This window comes from Durio zibethinus, chromosome 15, assembly GCF_047325235.1.
Source record: "Durio zibethinus cultivar Kanyao isolate XHJ-2024 chromosome 15, ASM4732523v1, whole genome shotgun sequence".
In the NCBI taxonomy this organism is placed as follows: Eukaryota; Viridiplantae; Streptophyta; class Magnoliopsida; order Malvales; family Malvaceae; genus Durio; species Durio zibethinus.
Genome location: NC_143176.1, coordinates 8,891,397 through 8,912,366, shown reverse-complemented (window position 1 = coordinate 8,912,366; position 20,970 = coordinate 8,891,397). Strand labels below are relative to the sequence as shown.

The 20,970-nt window shown below is 27.3% G+C and overlaps 1 protein-coding gene across 1 annotated transcript; it reads right to left on the bottom strand.

Moving 5' to 3' along the window:
- Positions 1 to 19,696: 19,696 nt before the first annotated feature.
- LOC149514656 (uncharacterized) lies at positions 19,697 to 20,689 on the bottom strand. Its single transcript, XM_089744288.1, has one exon. The coding sequence runs from the start codon at positions 20,414 to 20,416 to the stop codon at positions 19,889 to 19,891; it is 528 nt and encodes a 175-aa protein (XP_089600414.1). The 5' UTR covers positions 20,417 to 20,689; the 3' UTR covers positions 19,697 to 19,888.
- Positions 20,690 to 20,970: the final 281 nt, after the last annotated feature.

The following is a 20,970-nucleotide window of genomic DNA, read 5'->3' as shown; positions in this document are numbered from 1 at the left end:
GTAATTTAACTTAATGGCATAAACAGTTTTCATTCAATTTAGAGCCAATTTGATTGCTAATAAAATAAGGGCTTTATTGATTACAATAAAAAAATTAAAAATTTAATTGATTATTCAATTTTTGTTTAGGGGCTTTTTAAACCCTTATGCCTAATTTTTAATCATATTTTTTTTTCTTTCAATACATATATAATCTCCTTGTATTTTCACTAAAATTTTAACTTTGGTTTTTAGTCAATAATCACCATTAAATGAATAGTAAGGACAAATTAATGTTCATGTAATCAACCAAAGACCAAAGTCAATTTTCATTAAAAAATTGACTTTGGTTTTTGGTCAATAATCACCATTAATTATGATCCATGTCACATAAATTGATAACGGTATTATTTTGGTCCAAAAAATGCCATATAACTTGCAATCTCAACAATTTAATGTTCATGTAATCAATTAAATGATGCTTAATTATTGACAAAGGCACCATCAACATTTTATTAATATAAGTTAAGCATTTAATTTGTGGAAATAAAAAAAAAAGGGCCAAAATTTCTAATTTGATAAAGTATGAGAATATTTTCACACTTTAACGAGGGAGTGTATTATTTATAATTACTAAGACCCACTTCAAACGAGTAATTGTTCACATTTTGCTGTTGTTGGTGATGATACCGTGGTTATATTTCAAACTCTTAGTTGTAAATCTCCTTGTTTATGTATAAATATAGGTTCTTATAGATAATAATAATTAATTTTTTATTGGAGAACAAAATGATGATGCAATAATGTTGTTGATTGAATAAGGTTGCTTTTTCATTTTCAAAAAAAAAAAAAAAAAAAAGAGGAAAGAAATAAATGATGAATTTTCATGGTCTAAACTTTAAACTTTTGGCTCATATTTAAATCAAACAATTTTTGCCAGAAAATTTGGGTAAAAATTTTTTATTCAAGTTTTGCATTTAACTAATCTACTGATTTTCTTTGAATTTTAACGCTAGATCATGAATTCTTATTGGTTTAAGCAATCTCAAACAATGTTGGTAAGAGATGAGGTTTTTGCTTGTGAATATAAATGGCAGTTTTTTAATCCAAATATTTTGTTTTCTCTTGTATTGAAATAAAGGGAGGTGGAAAAGATGAATAGAGTGCTAACATGGCATTTCTTGGTTTAAAGTACCCTATTTAAAGGAAATAAGTTTAAAATTACCTTTATTAAGAAATAAAATTTTTAAATTACTCGTGTATGGGAAAAAACTCCCCTTTTTTTACCTGTTGCTATTGATATTTTGGTTTGTATGTAAATTCCTAAACTTAGGGTTTTTTGTTTCATTTTGCTCTTTTTCTTCTCTTTTTAGCTTTAATCTTTCTCTCTATGTTTTTTGTCTATCTAGATTTTGATATCAAGATGATGTTAGCATTACTATTTATCTTTCTCTCTCTATATTTTCCCTCTGTCTATCAAGTTTTTGATTATTTTAATTAGTTTAAAATTTCAAAATTTTTACAAAAAATATAAATCAAAGCCAAAGGCACTGAAACTTTTTAACTTTTTTAAAGTTCAATTTTCCTTTCATAATATGGTGGCTTGTGGTGTTTTTCATTGTTATCTCCGTTGCGACTGACTTTCCCTTTCTTTTTCTTTTTTTTTTTTTTGTAAATCTCTCCATGCTTAATAGTCTCATTTTCTCCTTTTATTGATATTTTTGTTGTTAACTTTTTTTTTTTTTTTTGAAAGTTTTGGTGTTGTGTTTTGAAGCTACGGAGGTTAAGAAACTTTCTTGATGATTTCTTTGGATATGTTGGAATTTAATTTGTTTTCATTTATATTTTATATTTTTGGTTTTTTAATTTATTATTTAGATTTGAATTTTTTTTTTCTTTTAAGGCTATGAAGACTGTGATTTTTTTAATAATTATTTTGGATTTGTTTTTTTATTTTTTATTTTTGGATCACAAAAATAGGATTAATTTTAATAACATAATAATATAAATTATTATTGATTAAGGTTAAAATAATCTTTTTAAATATTAAATAAGTGTCTACATGATAATTTTTAGAGGATTCTTTTAATTTATAGTTATAGATCATAGTGTAATTAATTAATTATAATTTTGTATTATGTAAGATTTACAAAAAAATTAACACACACTTTTAAATGGTTGACTCTTATATAATTTTTTGTTGTGATAGATTAATTACAAGATTATAGTAAAATGATTTTGTAGGCAAAATGCTTTCTTTTAATGATAGGAAGATCAGTTACACTTAGAGCTCATGAGAGAACATCAATCACCAAATGATACTTGTATATATATGTTGAGCATCATTTGAGTCCAAAAATTTAAATTATTAGGTTATTGGATCCTTAATGTATATATGTCACATTTCCATCCTATTTTGTTTATGTAGGATTTTTTCTCGCACATGAGCCACTTTAGCATTTAGTCCATTTTCTCTTATAATTTACCACTTGAAAAAATATTATTTTTACAATAACTAGTGCTGTCTTGGTGCTTACTGCAAGAATCTTAATTTAAGAGTTTTTTAATATTTTTAGTAGGGTTTTCAAAGTTAATCAACATTTAAGATATTTTAAAAAGAGTAAGGATTCATTAGTATAATTTTTACATTTTTTTGGATCTTTAAATCAAAATTATTAAATTTAAAAATAGTATTTTGATTCAAATGAATCATGATTTTAATCTAAAAATCCAAAAAAAAAAAAAAAATTGTTAGAGATATACTAGTATAAGTAGACCCATCTTCTTTAAGAAATTATCACTTATAATTTTTTTAAAATTTTTGTTATTATTCTATGGTGACTTTTCAAATAATTATGGCTATTATTTATTTATTTATTTATTTTCTTTTTTATTATGATTTTATTAATTTTAATTAGCAGCATTTTTAACCAAAAAAATAATTAGCAACAAAATGAGAAATAAAATAAACTTGCAATTCATTAAGATGATGTTGGCTGCAGATTTCACGAAATTCAACACCTACTTGATAATTTGTTAGTGGGTTTCTTTGTAGTAATTGAAATCTTAATAAGTTAATGTTTAATTGACTTATCTCATTTTTATTTTTTCTTAAAAGCTATGATTGTATAAAATAAATTCTTTGTACTACTTCTAGATGAATAAAATCACATTCATTTCTTTTAAAAAAGTAAAATATGCTAAATTTATAAAATAAAAAATTAAAACAATTAACATTTTCATGATAAAAAATTAGCAACCTTTTTTTATCTGTCTTTGAAATTTTAGGCTTACCAAAAACTATAACAATAAATAAAAGCAATTTTCAATTTTATCTTAACAGTACACCTAAGTAATGTTTTAAAGGAATTTGCATGGATATTTTTGGAACGAAAGTTTTTAGGCTTGAGATTGTCTTTCTAGACCAAGTGACACTTGTCACTCAATTAAAGCTTTAACTTTTTTTTTCTATACTTTCAGCTTTTTTTCAAAAGCTCATATTTAATAAACAACAACAAAAAAAAAAAGATATGATTTTTTTTTTAAATTCAAGAATCATTTTTAAAGAATTCATCTCCCTGGAAAAAGAACACAACATAGACATAAAAACATATGAATTTTTTTTTCAAAAGTGAAAATTTTAAAATCATGTCTTCCAAAAAAAAAACACAACATAAAAATAAAAATAAAACACCAACAAATCTGAAATTTTTACTAAAATTCAATTTTTAAAATAAAAAATGTATCCTAACTCATCATAAACAACCAAGTAATAAAAAATATCAAAAGTCCTAAATTTTTCTAAAAAATTATAATACAATCACATAGAAATAAAATAAATCTAAACAATAAATAACACAATACCAAAAAAGATAGAGAGGGAAATTACCAAAGAAAAGGACAGCAAAAATAAAAAAGAAATGAGCTTTTTAGCTTTTCGATTAGGCAATTTAGGGAACATAGGATAGAAAAATGGATATAAGATGCTTTTAGGTATTTTAAGTTGGAAATGAAAATGGTGATGACAATGATAATAGGGAAGGAGAGTTTAGATTTAAGATTTTGAGGGGCTTCTTAGGTAAATTATTGGTGAATCTATAAAAAAGATGGAGAAGAACAATTCTCGAGTCTTTGGTAAGCATTTGATTAATGGAAAAGAGGTTGAAAGGCTGTAGCATTAGGGTTTTAAGAAGAAAAAGGATGACATTAGTAAAGAGAAGTGGAAAGGATGAAAGTGAGATAGGTTTTAAAACAAGTTTATACTGTAAACCAAATGGTACAGTTAAAGGAGTATAAAGAAAGGCAAAAAATTAAGAATAAAATGGTGAATTGGGTCAAGCCTAAACCGACTTGATCCGTCTGAAATTAGGCATAATAACTTGGAGTCATTATTTTTGGATTTAACCCATATGTTTGTAAGTTATAATTTTTTTACTTTTACTTGTGTTGTAAAAGATATATATTTGTTAAAAAATAATAAAAAAAACCTTTATGAATGAATAAATTGCTTTAAAAATAAAAGATAAGAATAAAAAATTAAATAAAATAATTAATTGAATATATACATTATATTTTTTTAATTTAAAAAGTCAATATTTAAAATAATTGCCTTTTTTTATTACTATTATTATATATCATTAGTAAAAATTTTATATATTTTATCAGTAATTAAAAAAGTTAACTTATGCGAAGTGGAAGAACCATTTTATTATAATTAAAAGTAATCTTTTAACTTTTATTATTCATTGGCCTTAATTGACGGCATTATTGGTTGACATTTGTCAAACAATTAAGTATTTACAATTATATTTTATTTTTATTTATTTAAAGACCAAAGTGATGTGGTTTTTCATACATAAAAGTAGCCATTCAAATAATGTTTTTGGTTAAATGATGGTCTAATTAAATGAAGCCCTTAATTTCTTTTATAATTTTCTTCTAGAAAGAAAACACCAAAAAAATAAAAATCTCTAACTAAGAAAAAACGAAAGAAAATCCCTTTTTATAATGCCTCCTAAAACATATCAATTTACTTATTGTTTACTAAATTAAATTGAACAATAAATTAGTTTTTAAAAAAATCTTAAAATAAAAATTTTGAAAATATTATAATTGACATTTATTATATTTTCACACATAAATAAATAAATAAGTACAATTAAATTAAAATAATTAATATTATTTTAAAATAAAAAATAATGATCCCAGGTGATAATCGAGTAAATTTTTTTAGTCATTAGAAAAGTTTACATCCAATGGGGTTTAGCATCCCACCTTTTCTCCTTTTTTTTTTAATTTTATTTTTACTTGTACTGTTTTTTTATCCAAGCCAAACATAATCTAAAAACCCTTGGATGTTCTGCCTTCTCCTTTCATTTTTTACTGTGTCTACACTCCACTGCCACTTACACCTTTCCTCTGTCTCAATATCTCTTCCTTTTCCTTTTACACTTTTTTTTTTTCTCTTTCATATGAACCTCTATTGAAAGCTCTTTTTCTTCTTTAAAAACCACCATTTCTACCATTTGAACTTCATCATCTTCTTTCCCCCACCTTCCCCTCTCGTCGTTAGCCTACCTCATCTCTCAACCTTACTCTCTTTCCTTCACTCCCTATTTAGTCTTCATATTCATTCTCATTTTTTTCATAGAAGGTACTTAACTAATGAACAAAATTCCACCCTTATCCTTTTGAACACGTGCCAAGCAAAGATTAGCAATTTGTAAATAGTAAATCTTGTCGATGATTTTATATTAAGTCATAGGTATCAGTGAACTAGATGTAAATTGAGGCAAATTCCATTAATGTTCTAATTGTACCAACTCTTGCTAATGGAATCAAAGGAATCAATGCATTGTTTTTTTTAATGCTTTTGGCTCCAATAGTTTAAAAAAGCAAAGGGAAAAACAAATTATTTGGTATTTTGGGCTTATTGGAGTGGGTGACCCTTTCAATTTTTTTGGCTGTTTTTATCTTATAAAGTTTGACTACCTTTCTCTCAGAAGTTTTGGAATCCAGAAGCCTCTTATATCCTCTTCGGCGCTTTCTCCTATTATAAAAATGTTTGTTTGTATTGTGTACGTAAAGATGATCTATAAATTTAATATAAGTTTTCTTTTATGACAAACAATTTGTCTTGATCCTAAAATGGCAAGTCTCTCTTCATACTAAATTTTTAGTATCAAAAAATTCAAAACTTTTAAATTTGAATATCCTTTTTCGAATATATAGTAATATTTTATATCTTTTGATTTAATAATAAGTACATATATATTTTATTAAGAAATTAAATTAGAATATTCTTTTAAAAAAATTAAAAAAAAATGCTATCAAGTATACTAGAATGTTATCGATGGTCAGACTAAATTTCTTTTAACAACTATGAAATTTGTAAATTGACCATAAGTAGTTGGCTTGGTTTTGTTAAATTATTGGGTTATGATGTAACTGATGGGATAAACAATTTTTAACAATATTCAATTGAATATATTATGCATCTAAAAACCAAATTATTCTCTCTTGTATGAATTTAGTAGCAATCAAACAAATAAAGCAATACTGTAAAATAAATCGCTAAATCATAAGTACAAGAATACAAGTGATTTTATATGAAAAACCTCTCAAAATGAGAAGTAAAAACTACGGGTAGAAAAAATAATCTTCACTATCAAAATAATGGGATTCTCTAGCTAAAACTAGAAGTATATAACCATAATATCTCAAAATTAAATAATTTTGGCAAAAAAAACAATCTTGAAAGGAAATTGGAAAAGTCTCATCAAATTTATGGATTAACAAACTCCTAAGAAATCAATGGATAGAAAAATTTAAACCTGATCTTGACCATTTAAAACAAAGATTAATGAGTCTTAAACATGCTGATAAAATTTATGTTCAATTGAATTATTGATTAACCTCGATCCAATCGCTTGATTGGCACTGCATAAACCCCATTTTCTCCCTTTATTTTCTTTCTTTCTTTTCTTGTTTCTTTTTTTTCTTGCCACCTCTTTCTAGCCCATTTTTAATTTGCTAGCAACCTCTCTTTAAATACAAAAGAATAGCCATAGATATTGGTGAAAGGACTAAAAAATCCTTATATGTATAGGTTTTGGTAATAGGCTAACTCCACATGCAGTAAACCAAACCCAACAAATATCCCTCTTTTTAGGTATGTGGAGGGAATCAGCAACCAAAAGATCAAATGATAAACTTCAAGTTGCTCCCTTGGTAGTTTTATCAACTCAAAAGTATGTTTCTCACAAAATGACACCATTCTAACTTTTATGGAATCAACTCATTCTTTCTTGTTTTCATCATCTATAGCCTCTACATAACATTCAACTCTCCCCTTTTAGTTAGAAGCACATGCTTATTAATAGAATATCATATGGAAGGTTGTCGATTTCAAATAGACTTCATTAGTGGAACATTTAGGAAAACCTTTGGTTTAACATATGATACTAGTAAATGCTCATAGGTATCATCATCCATCTCAACTTGTGTAGGATTGGTATCAATATCATCCAAATATGCTAGTCATCTTAAATCTTTAACCTCTATAGGCATATGTGTTAGAAGAACTAGATCCAAGTTAATCAAATCATCACTGCATTATGGAATTGATGTATCAATCTTCTGAATATCATGTATTGTTTAGTTTTCCATAAAAATAACATAATTATTTCTCACAAATTTCTTGTACTCTAGATCATAAAACTTGTAACCAAACTCATTCTAACTATAACTGAGGAACACACATTGTCTTGTCTTGACATCAAGCTTAGACCTCTTATCTTTGGAAACATACATAAAAACTTGCATCTAAAGGTTTGCAAGTGATCATAAAAAACATTCTTACCTGACCAAACTCTATTTGGAACATAAAAATTTAGAGGGACATATGGTGAGAGATTTAAAACATGTACAACTTTCCTTAAAGCCTCACCTAAAAGGATTTTGGTAACTATGCTTATGAAAACAAGTATTTCACTCTTTCTACTAGTGTCCTAATCATCCTTTTAGCCAACCTATTCAACTAAAGAGTTTTACTAGGTGACCTTTAATGCTTAATACCATATTGTCTATAATAGTCATCAATAGGTCAAGAATAGTCACCCTTATTATCAGTCCTAATGCATTTCAATTTGAAATCCATTTGTCTTTTAACGAAAGCATAAAATTGCTTAAACACATCTAACGCTTAGTCTTTTGTTTTTAAAGTGTAAACCTATATCTTTCTTGAATGATTATACGTAAAATTACAAAATAAAAAGAACCATCAATTGCTTTTGTTCTCATAAGACAATAAACATTAAAATACCTTCATGAAAGAGATGTTTTGAATACAACTTTGGTTTGTTTTCCCACCAAGCAATGAGCAGCACATCTCTTCAAGTATGCATTTTTCACTCCAAAAGAGAAGAAAAAGATTTTTCTTGGGCCAAAACCTTTAAACCCTTCTAGCTCATGTGAATAAGTCACTAGTACCAATGCTTAGTTGTATCATCAATATCAACTACATTGATAATGGAATCATATATCTTTTCTTGTATATAATATAATGAGGACATTTCGTACCTCTAACAACAACCATAGAACCTTTCATAAGCTTTTACTGACCATCACAAAAAGTGTTACAAAACCCTTTATAATTAAGCTTTTCTACAAAAATCAAATTCATTCGAATATTGAAAATAAGCTTAATATTCTTTAAGACCAATGTAGTACCATTATTGGTCTTTTAGCACACATCTCTCAAGCTAATGGCTTTTGCTAAGTCATCATTACTCATTCTAAAACCCCCCCAAAATCAGTAAGTGTATAAGATGCAAAATAATCTTTATGAGATATAGCATGAATAATGTCACCACTATCAATCACTCAACTAGTCTCATGGCATGCAATGTTAACAACATCATCATCATAATATAAAATAAAAAAGTCATTTGTGTCAATAGCAATTTTATCAGTATCATTACCATCAACAATGTTTTTTTCTTTATCCTTGCCACTTTTATTATCTCTTTTCAACTTTTGACAATATTTTCTTATATGCCATTTTAGACCATAATAATAATAATCAACATTCACAAATCTATTAGGCTAACTTTTATTTATGTTTCTATTCTTTCAACCTTTATTTTTATTCTTTTCATATTTTCTATGACTAAAACATTTGACTGTGAAGAGGAATCCTATGACTTTCTTCTCATCTCCTCATTTTGAATATCACTCTTAGTCAAATCTATAATGATGATACCATTTGGGACTAAGTTAGATAACGGTCATTCTAAACACCTCTTAAGAGTCCAATAATGTATCAAGAAGCCATAATCCTTACATCTCATCTTCAAACTTGAGATTCATGCTAACTAATTGATTAATAATACCTTGATATGCATTCAAGTGATCTATCATAGGAGCTCCATCTTAATATTTCAAACTCATCAACTACTTAATTAAAAATAATTTATTATTCTCAGTTTTTTGGCCACACAACTTTTTAACCTTGCTCCATAAAACTTGTGCATATGTCTTTCCACTAACATGGTTCAAAATACTATTATCTACTCACTATCTAATATAACCACACACTTGTCAATGGAATAAAATCCTTTGCATATATTTTATTTTTAAGGATTTTTGTGGTAAACATAACTAAATAATAATCGTTCACATAAAACAAGTCTTCCATATAGCCTTTCCACACATGGTAATTTGAATAATTCAAATTAATCATTCCACTTATATTGGCTTTCATTATTAAACACAAGGTAAAAATCAAATAACCAAAGCTTTGATGCCACTTTGATAGGATAAGCAATCTCTAGCAATATTCAATTGAATACGTCAAGTAGAGAAAAATCAAATTATTCCTCTCTTATGTTAATCTTGTAAAAATCAAACAAATAGAGCATTACTTAAAAATAAATCACCAAATCACAAGAATAAGAACACATGAGATTTTACATGAAAAATCTCCAAAAGTGAGGAAAAAAACCTACGGATAACAATAAATAATCTCCACTATCAAAATAACAAAAATACAAATTCTCTCTAGCTAAAACTAGAAGTATACAACTATAATATCTCAAGATTAAATAATTTTGGCAAAAAAAAATCTTGCAAGAAAAAAATTAGAGAAGTTCCACCAAATTTAGGAATTAATAAACTCATAAAGAATAAATAGGTAGAAAACTCTAAACTTGATCTGTATTATTCAAAACAAAGAACAATGAGTCTTGAAGACCCTGTTAATTTTAGCTCAATTAGATCATATGTTGACATTGATCAACCACTTGATTAAAACTACACAAACCTTTTTTTTTCTTTCTTTCTAGTCACCTTTATTTTAGCACACTTTTAATATGTGAATAGCCTCATTTTAAATACTCTAAAGTTTTAAAAAAAAAACCCTTAAAGATTGGTGAAAGAATTAAAAAGTCCTTATGTGTATAAGTTTTGGTTTTTGGACAACCTCTACATAAAAGGAACCAAGCCCAGCAATAGCTTCAAATTCAATCTTATAAATAGTTTGTTTTTAGTTTATCTCTTAACTTATTCAAGAATCAAATAAAAATATAAATTAAGACAGTAAGCCTACTAAATAAAAACTAAAGTTTCATCCATTATTATAATATAATTTCAAGACCATAGTATAATTTCAAGACCATATTAAGTGTTATGATCCTCTTGATTTCTAATGGTTCTTTAATTATGTGATTAAATTGCTCATATTGGGAAATTGGAAGTAAATTCACCAATGGTTAGTAGCTTTTTCTAGTTTTCATCTTCATTATGGAAAATAATGAGTTTTGAGCATGCTAATAAAGTATTTAGCTTAATCAAATCACATATTGATTTCAATTAAATCACTTGATTGGAATTGCACAAATTTTTTTTGCTCTCTTTCTTTTCTTTCTGGTTGTTTATCTTTTAACCCATTTTTAATCTACCAGCAACTTTTTTTTAAATACACAAAAGTTTTAAAAAAAAATCCTTTAGGGGCCGTTTGGTTTAAAGGAATCTGAGCTTTTTTCCTAGAATATGTACTTGTGAGAATGTGATTCTCACTTTTTAGTTCATGAGTATCTGATTCTTGAGGTATTCTTCGATTCCCAACAATACCCAAAAGTTTCATAATAAAAAACCTACCTTTCTCTATAATATTTTAAGATTTCAAGAGAAAAGTTTCTTTTGTGCCACATTGAACCTAAATAAAAAAATGTTTTCTTTCTATTTTACCCTTTTGAAAATCAATGAATGGTAAGGCTCTTTTTTGCAAATATTAAATATTGCGTTTGTTTCATATTGCATTTGTTGGAAACAAACGTAGTATTTGTGATTACTTTTTGCTAGAATATTTTTTTAATTGAGTAGTAATTTTTTTTTTTGTAATTACGTAGTATAAGTACTGTATTTATTTAAAAAAACACAATATTTGACATCTACTTAAATTTATTTTTTAATTTCACAATGAAATATTGTGTACGTATGCTTTATAACGCAGTAATTAATAGTTTTTACGACATTTATTTTAACAAAAATGCAGTATTTGGTAAAGATAAAATTATTCATTTTATCTACTCAAATATTGCATTTGGTTAATTTAAAACGCAATAATTGGGCTTATTTATTGTGTTTCCATTGAAGGAAACGTAGTATTTGACAATGATGATTCTCATTTTCTTTAAATACAACAATAATTATTTAAATGTAGTATTAGTGATTATTTACTGTGTTTCTTTGAATGGAAATGTAGTATTTGAGAACTCTTAATACATGCCATTTTTTTTTTTAAACAGATGTTCTAGCATTACAAACATTCTTATGCCTAATCAAATAAAAACTCAATTTTTAATAACAATTACATCGTTTATTACATAATAAATGTCGTATTTGGATTCTTTAACTTTGTTGAATAACAAAAACCATTTTCTTATTTTCAAACAATATCGTAAATCTCTGAGCAAAGTCTTTCTGTTTTAGCCAGCATCAACTATAACCTTCATGATTTCATCTTCGTCCTGTTCAATTTATCTTCTATTTATCAATAAAAGGTGTGTCTATTATCTATTACATCATTATCTATTCTGCATAATATGTTTGATTCAAATGTGTTCTTATTTTATTTATTTAGATCTCATTTAAATCTTGATTGAAAAAATGTAAATCTATCATATATATTCTTCATTTTGGTTTTGTCCTTGATCCACAGATGTTTTGTTGTTGGTTTTTTTAAATTTTTTTGTTGGATGTGTCTTAGATTCCATCTACGAAATGCACATATTTGCTTTCCATCCATGTTTTTAACATTAAGCAAAATGTTTTCTCTAAATAATTATGACTCATTTATCACTAAGAAAAAAGATGCAATTGGTAACAGTGCTTATTTTGTACTTAAACCATATGAAGACTATGTTACACTTGTTTTTTTATTGTTGCTGTGACATTACTTGCAATAAACGTAAAAAATGATAGAGACTATCTTATGCTGATAGCACATATGTTAAGCTACAGATTAGAATGTTGAACTTAACTGTAATGATTTTTAAAAGCGATAAACAATATTTAGATAATTATAGAATAAATAAGAGAGCTTTTGCACAATTATATCATTTGCTTTAAACACAAAGTGGATTACAAGTATCTAGACATATGTCAACAGAAAAACTAATTATTAGTTTCCTCCACATATTTGCCAATCATACAAAAAATAGAATTATGAAGTGTTAAATAGCTAGATCTAGAGAGATAATTAGTAGGTAATTTCATGCTATGTTAAATTTTGTTTTGAGGTTTCAATCCTTGTTGTTTAAAAAAAACTAAATCGATATCAAAAAATTTAACAAATAATAGATGAAAATGGTTTAAAGGTTGTTGGGTGCCTTAGATGAAGCATACATAAATGTTAATATAGATCAATTGATGGGCCTAGATACAAGACAAAGAAAAGCGAAATTGCTACCAATGTTCTTAGTGTTTACACATTAGAAATACAATTCATATATATTTTACCTAGTTGGGAAGGTTCTGCAGCATATGACAAAGTACTAAGGGATGCTATTACATAAAGAAATGTGTTAAGGATCCCACAAGGTTTTAGCTTGAATATTTTGGTTTTAGGTTTGCACACAACACATTTTTATTTATATGTATTAATGTTGTGACACTATGATAGGTTATTACTATTTGTATGATGCCAGATACATAAATGGGAAAAGTTTTTTAACACTTTATAGAGGTCAATGATACCACCTAAATGATTGGATGCCAAGACACCAATTGATAACACCCCAAGAATTCTTCAATATGAAACACTCTCAAGTAAGAAATAGTATCAAGAGATATCTTAGTATATTAAAAGCTAGATGGGCAATTTTAAGGGATAAGTCATTTTATCCAATAAAAGCACATGTAAAATCATTTTTTCTTGCTACCTTCTCTATGATTTTATTAGGTCTAAGATGGCAATTGATCCTATTAAAGTTGATGTTGTTAAAGGGAGTAGGAGCCAGTCAGATGGATTTGAACATCAAGATTTAATTAGGCATGTTGAGCCAAGTGATGTTTGGACTTAGTTTAGAGACAATCTAGTAAAAGAGATGTTCACTAATGAGTTATAATCTCAGTGTTAAAGTACATTTTTTATGTTTTTTTAGTTTTATTGATGCTTGTACGATATTGTTAAGTGTACAATTTGTTTTCTACATTTTCTTAAAATATATTTTTCTTAATTTTTTCTTGATGAGTGTACAATGTAGTTAAATATTGTTTGCAATAATTTTTGTTTTGTTTTCATGTCAATTGGTTTACTTCATGAAATAATTATATGTTCATCTTCATTGGTTTTATGTTTGACATGCATTTTGTTATGTTTTCATGTGGTGCCACTCCGAGACATGTTGTAAGAAACATGGACAAAGGATAAGGATGCATATTTCATCCAATGCCTACATTATTTAGTAGATGATCTTAGATAAAGAGTAGATAATGGAACATTCAAAGTTGAATATCTAAGATATCTTGAAAGATGTTGGAGTCACAAATTTTCTAATCCCAACTTAAAGCCAACCCATACATTGAGTCAAAGATCAAACTACTAAAAAAGTAATATCATGCTATTTGTGATATAAAAAATACAAATGAATTTGGCTAGAATGCTCGAGATAAATGTATCACTACTAATAAGTTAGTTTTTGATGAGTGAGTTTGGGTAAATAGTTTAGCATAAGGTATAAGTTAGTTCAATATTGATTTCTAGTTAAAATATTTGATACATATTTAATTTAACTTTTTTGTAGACTCATTCACATGCTAAATGGTTAAGGAACAAACTTTTCTCTCACTTTAATGATTTTGTTACTATATTTGAAACTGATAGAGTAACTAGTCAGAGAGCTAAAATAACAGCTGAAGCAAATGAATAATTAAATGCCAATGAGGATGCTGACTTTGGCTCTCCAAAGATTAAGCCTTATAATGCAAATGCGGGGGAAAGAGTAGAGGAAGATAAAGAAATAGATTCAACTTGTACGACAAATCCGTCCATCATACTGTCAGGCAAAATATGGTCTAGATTCAATGATGGACTATCAGACTTACTTGAAGCTATAGGTAATATAAAGCATGCATATTGTGATATGCAACCAAAATCAAGGACATTTCATCTTTCTTCAGGAAAAAAGCCAAGAGTAGTAATAGAAAAATGTCATTTTTCAATAAAATCATACAAGATAATGATTTCTCTACTGATGAAATGCTTTCTACTAGTGAGTATACAGTGAAAGATACTCACAAGGTAGATTTCTTCTTTACTTTTTTACATGCATTTAGAAAAGATTACATAAGAAAGTAGTTATAGGAATGTAATGCCTATTGCCCATCCTTTAAATTTCCTCCTCCTAGACACATATAGCTTATTTGTAATTAAGTGTACATTCATATGTTATATATTATTGAGTTATAATTTTAAAATTTATGTATATGGTTTATAGTTTGAGTTTGGATTTTGATACAACAAACATAGACTGAGGTCTATGGTTTTTTATTTATGTTTTGTATTGTTTGTATATATATAATGGCAAATAGCTTAAAGTTAGATATGACAAACATATATTGAAATTGGATACGAACCATATATGAATGATAATATTTTATCTTACATAAATGACACTTTGTTATTTGACATGAAATTGGATACCATTTTGTTATTTGTATTAATAGAACATTTTGTTAGTCGAACTTGTGTAAATGATACAATTTATGAAATTGCATATGAAATTGGATACCATTTTATTATTTTTTATTTGTATGTATATATATATATATGAAATTGGATACCATTTTGTTATTTGTATTAATAGAACATATTTGAACTTAAGTAAATGATTCAATTTATACTTGTATATATATGGTGGATTTGTTCATCATTGTATAAATGAAATAATTATGAATTCTATTTAATGAAAAAATATATTCATATGAAGTACAAAGACTTTTGGAGTCCTATAGATATATTGTATCACTATCGAATCATTGTCCTTAATTCTCAATGTGCAAATGTGGATATGTAGTCATACCATTCATTCATTTTAGATTTCATTAATTTCGTCTTACATGAATTATTCATTTTCAGCTCATTATGAAAAAAATAATAAATGAATGTCAATCAATTTGCATTTCATAATTATGGTTTAGGGTAACAGATATTAGTAGTTCAAATTTATGCTAACCTTATTGGGTGTTCTCATAAAATCATTAAAAATAATCTCTTTTATGAAATAGAGGACATAATGTTCATATTTTATTGTTCCTAGTTGACAAAGAACGTGCAAAATAATTGTTAATTAGTCAGAGTGCTATTAAACAAATAAAAAATTATAAAAAATGTAACATAGGTTATCTTTTTCTTTTTATCAACAGCACCTAATCCCTTAAAACAATATAAAGGAACATGTAAACATATATTATACTTATAAAAAATTGTATATTAGTTCACATAACAAAAATGACTATGTTTTTATTATATTGACAAGCTCGAGTTTAGACTTTGACCCTTTTTTCCCTGAGTTAAAAAAGTAAATCATAAATATTGCCTACTTAATGACAACTACTGTCAATGATCCCTACAAATCATACTCATATTAGAAATGTTAGAATGTAATGCGATTAACAAATATAAAATCTATATATCAAACATAATCAAGTAATTAACAAAGTAATTATCATACATTAGATTATAAGGCACTAGAAGTGGTAAGACTGTTTTTGCATTGCTTATGCAAAAAAAACTAGGTGATCATTTATAATGGCAACATTATGGCTGATATGATTTGGGCAATGAATTTATAGGTGTTAGTCATTTGTCTCTCCTTCATACCTTTGTAAAAGGGCTATATAATGAAAAAACATTAAATTATCATTGGTTATATGTAATTTATAAAAAGACTGACATCAGATATATTAAAATGAATATATAAGATAACCTCATGTACACAATAATATCAGTAGCTGAGATCTCCACATCTCACAAAATCTAAAATTTTTCTTCTCCCCAATCCACAATATTGAGGGATAATCAAATAGTCCATCCTTGACATCGATAGTAATGATTGATCATCCCAGTAAATACTAATGTGCATAATTGGATAGCGCAAGCATACTAGATTCTGCAGCTAAGATTATCTGAGGCTGAAAGACCTATTACATACAAAAAATAAAATATTTTTATATAAAATCAAAACAATAATCTAATAAACAATATAATAACAAAAATTAAAAAAATCACAAAAACAATAGTTATCGGAGAAGGGTTTTACTTAAACACTTTATCTCTCTCATTTCCTAGAATGTCAGTAAAAGACTGACCCAGAATCATGTTAGTTCACATTGATGCCAATTGTGCCTCAAATGTAGCAATTCATTATTATTACTCATCAAGTTATTGTTGTTACTACTCTATTATGGCTATCAAAGTAGCAAGTTTAGAGGTGCAAGGTTTAGATTGAGAGTTGAAATAAGTTCATGGAAAAACAAAGCTCCCAACCCTTTTAACATGACCAAGTTTATCTTTTCAACTGAAAGTTACGGTCATAACATCTACAGGATCACCAGTGGAAAATTTACCGACTGAGAATATCAAAGCAATATTGTCTTAAAACATAACATGCAAACATTAATAAATGCAATATATTAAGATGCATAAATGGCAACTAGCAAACAAGATATAACTACGAAATGAACTTACAATTTTTTTAGCCATTTATTTGGCTACTTCATTGCCATAGGTTCTAAATTTTGCAATATGAGCTTTTTACCAGACATCCCATCCATTGTTGAAACTGGATGTTTCTTGAAACCATATGAACAAATAAGTTGGCAAATTCATTGTAATCTTAACTCATGTGTAATAAATGGTAAAAAATGCTTATAATTTCATGCTTTACATTTGCACACCCTTTTTCAATGCTCAATAGTGATACACATTTTGGGCCCATATTTTCTTTTAGGTTTTTTTTTTTATATCTTTTGCAAATAACAAAATCAAGAACACAATAATGAAGATGTCACCATAAAATGTATCATAAAAATAAAAAAAGATTGCTATGCATACGTTGAATTCATTTGATAGACAAGCTGAAACAAACTTCATTCACTCTTCATCACTGATAACATTTGAATATGTTGATGGGGGATGGGCCAACAATTCAGCATTATTAGCATTGGGTAAAATATATTGTATTGTCAATTTGCTTTTAAAGTCTTTGAATTTCAACTCAGTAGATTACAACACAACCTTCTTATACTTAGACGACATGTCAAATCATTCATAAAATATTAAAGAAAGATATGTCAACAACAAACATACTTGCATTCCATAAACAAAACATATATATGATCAATAAGTTTTTTATATGAATATTATAACTTACCATAACCGAATCCCATATATGGTCATTTGAATCATTTAAAATCTTCTTCCAACTTTCATAGTTAATGGATATTGTCTGTCGAACAACAAATATGACTAGCCATTTTCGTTGCACCACTTAACATAGGATGGCCATTCGCATTGAAGTCAACATTTATTTTTTTTCCTGATTACTTCAAGCAACTTACCATGTCCCCTTTCTTTTCTTTTTCTAAAGAAGATGTGTCAAGTAAATGTTTTTCTTTATGTTCGAGAGATGATGACATGTGTTATTCAAAAGTCATAATATCAACTAATCTATATAAATTTAAATATGGAATGATATTAGCCTAAAATAAAATATAAAAATAATGGTAACTGCCAAAAACTACAATACATATGGAGTATAAAAAACTATACATATATTGTATCATTTCCATTTAGCCCTATAATATATAAAGTGAAGGAAAAACCAACGTAGTACTATTTTTACATATATTGTATCACTATCATTAGCCTTATTCTTTTACATTGTAATTATATGAACAATTACCAAGCAATGAAAATCACATTTTTACATCAATCGACCAAGCAATCACCAAGCATATGAAAAAAAACCAAACAATCACCATCTAATCAATCAAAAAGAAAAATATAACAAGCATAATTATATGAGCAATTAATTGAACAGCTAAATAAAGGAAAAAAATCACATTTTTACCTCAATCGACAGCAAATGAGGATGATGGTGGCGACAATGGAAACAAAGCGGCCTGGGGTTTATTAGATGGGTTTTAGGATTAAGAGTTCAAGCAACAATAGGTCAAGGTTAATCCTCTGTAAAAAGGTTAATAGAATAGTGGGTAAGGTTTCTGTTGTATATACCAAATTAGAAAGATCAATTATTGCATTTAAAACCTTTGAAATGCAATAATTGATAATTTTATTTTTTCAAATGATCAATGTTATTACGTTTCTTTATTTTATAACATAGTCATTGATCAATATAATTCATTTACCATTATCAAATACTTCATTGCTTCATTGTAATTATATGCCAAAAATATGCCTTAACTATTCACCGAAACTTTTAATAAAAAATATTCAAGGCGATTTAGTTGAGAAACGCCTCTAATATCAAGTTTTTAGTGGCGTTTATAAGTAACAATGTCGCTATTTGAATATTTAGTAACGTTTGGATAATAAACGCCTGAAGTTTTGTAAAAATATGAAAACTAGCGGCGTTTGTAAGTGAAAGGTCGCTACAAAATTGCCGCTAATACGCCATTTTGCTGTAGTGTTGGTTTGTAATTTTTTCTAATTTTCATCTTTATTTATGACTTTAAAAATTATATTCCTTTGATGTGTGATTTTTTGAATTTGTTACAAATTCAACTATCCATATGTTATTAAAATATTGACGAAAATTTTTATGTATATAATACGTATAAGAAATTAATTTATTTATTTAAATTTTTAGATTTCATAAATAAAACTAGCAAGATAATACTTACCCTTAAAATATAATAAAAAATTTAATTAAAAAAAACAAGTGATAATTTTTTAATCACAAACCCTAAACTTTAAACCATAAATCATAATATAATGTTAATTTCAACCATAAGCTATTGGTTGGTATTTGATAAAAAAAAGTGTAAAAATCATGTTTTAAGACTAGAGATGGATATGAAAGTAGAAAGAAATTATACCGACTTACATAATTTACTTAAAATTTGGAAATTAAAGACTTCTAACTTCTAGAAAACTGCAAGATTTCCAACGTACTTGTACTTTAGTCTACTTGACATCTATAGAGTCAAGGGTAAACAGAATTGAAAGATGATGACTAGAAATCACATAAATTCCATAAGTGAATTGGAGAAGGAGGAATACATACTCAATCCATTCAAATTCAACAAAGCTTGTCAATATATCATCTTTAAATACCACAATACATGACTAACTACTTTTAGCTACTTTACAATTGCCTTTGAACTAAGTTTCCTGCAAATCCGATTCACTTCGCCGATTAAATGACTTTTCTCTAATGGGGTCCAAGACTGGTTTCCATGCCCGCACACGGGAGAACCTTTGTGACCCACAAGACATCAGCAGCCCTGGGTCCTGTTCCCGTAACCGGTTTGGACTCCTAGCCGGTGAGTTCCAAAGTGAGCTCGACCCAGACTGACTTGTTGACTTAGGCTGACACTTTGTTGACTTAGCTTTTGCAGTGAGCTTTCTTGCTATAGATGCCAAGTCCGTAGGAGAAACATCAGGTTGTAGTGTAGAGTAAGGTAGAAGAAAATAAATATGGCCCGGTTCCAGGATGGTATCAGGTTGAAGACCCTTGGAACAGTTGGAAATGAGTTGAGTTGGAGTGCACAGGAATTGTTTTGCTAGCCTGCCAGTGACTTGACTAACCGAAACTGGGTACTCAAAATCTTCCACAAAGCCATTGAGGTGAACCACTCGGATACTATTCTGGACTCTGGACAATGATCTGCTGGAGAAACTGCAACCCATTTGATTTTGATCTCTCTCAATAATCTCTTCTTTCTTTCTCTCTTTTTCTATTTATTTTGCAGATCTAAGGATTAATTGGATATAAAAAGAAGGTTTTTTTGTTGCTCCCACTTGGTAACTGCTTTGGGCGTTTTATATAGGAAATATCCTCCTCCTCTGGCTACCCTAATCAATCTTGTTTGAAGCAACTGTTTTGAGAGTTTGACACACTGGTCAATTATGTCTATTTCGGACGATAAGAATTTGCTGTGGAAATTTTGGAATCAAAAACCCTTTTTTTTTTTTTAAAGAAAACTTGTTGAATTACTTTATTTTCAAATATCAAGTGATCTAAACCCTCCACATCCACAAAGGTTAGTCCAATTAATAAACAGGAGTTCTTCTTTGTTAATGAAAATTCAATTCTTGTTAAAAGTATTTAAAAAATAAAATTTTAAATATAGCAAATCAATACTAAAAAATATATTGTTTTAAAAGAAAAAGAAATAAGGGTCACAAAAGTTTTAGGATAAAAACAACACCCGAGAAAAAAGTCTTATCCGCACTTTGATTTT

Coding starts and splice junctions, on each gene's coding strand:
- LOC149514656 (XM_089744288.1), bottom strand. CDS start 20,416: ATGGGTTGCAGTTTCTCCAGCAGATCATTGTCCAGAGTCCAGAATAGT.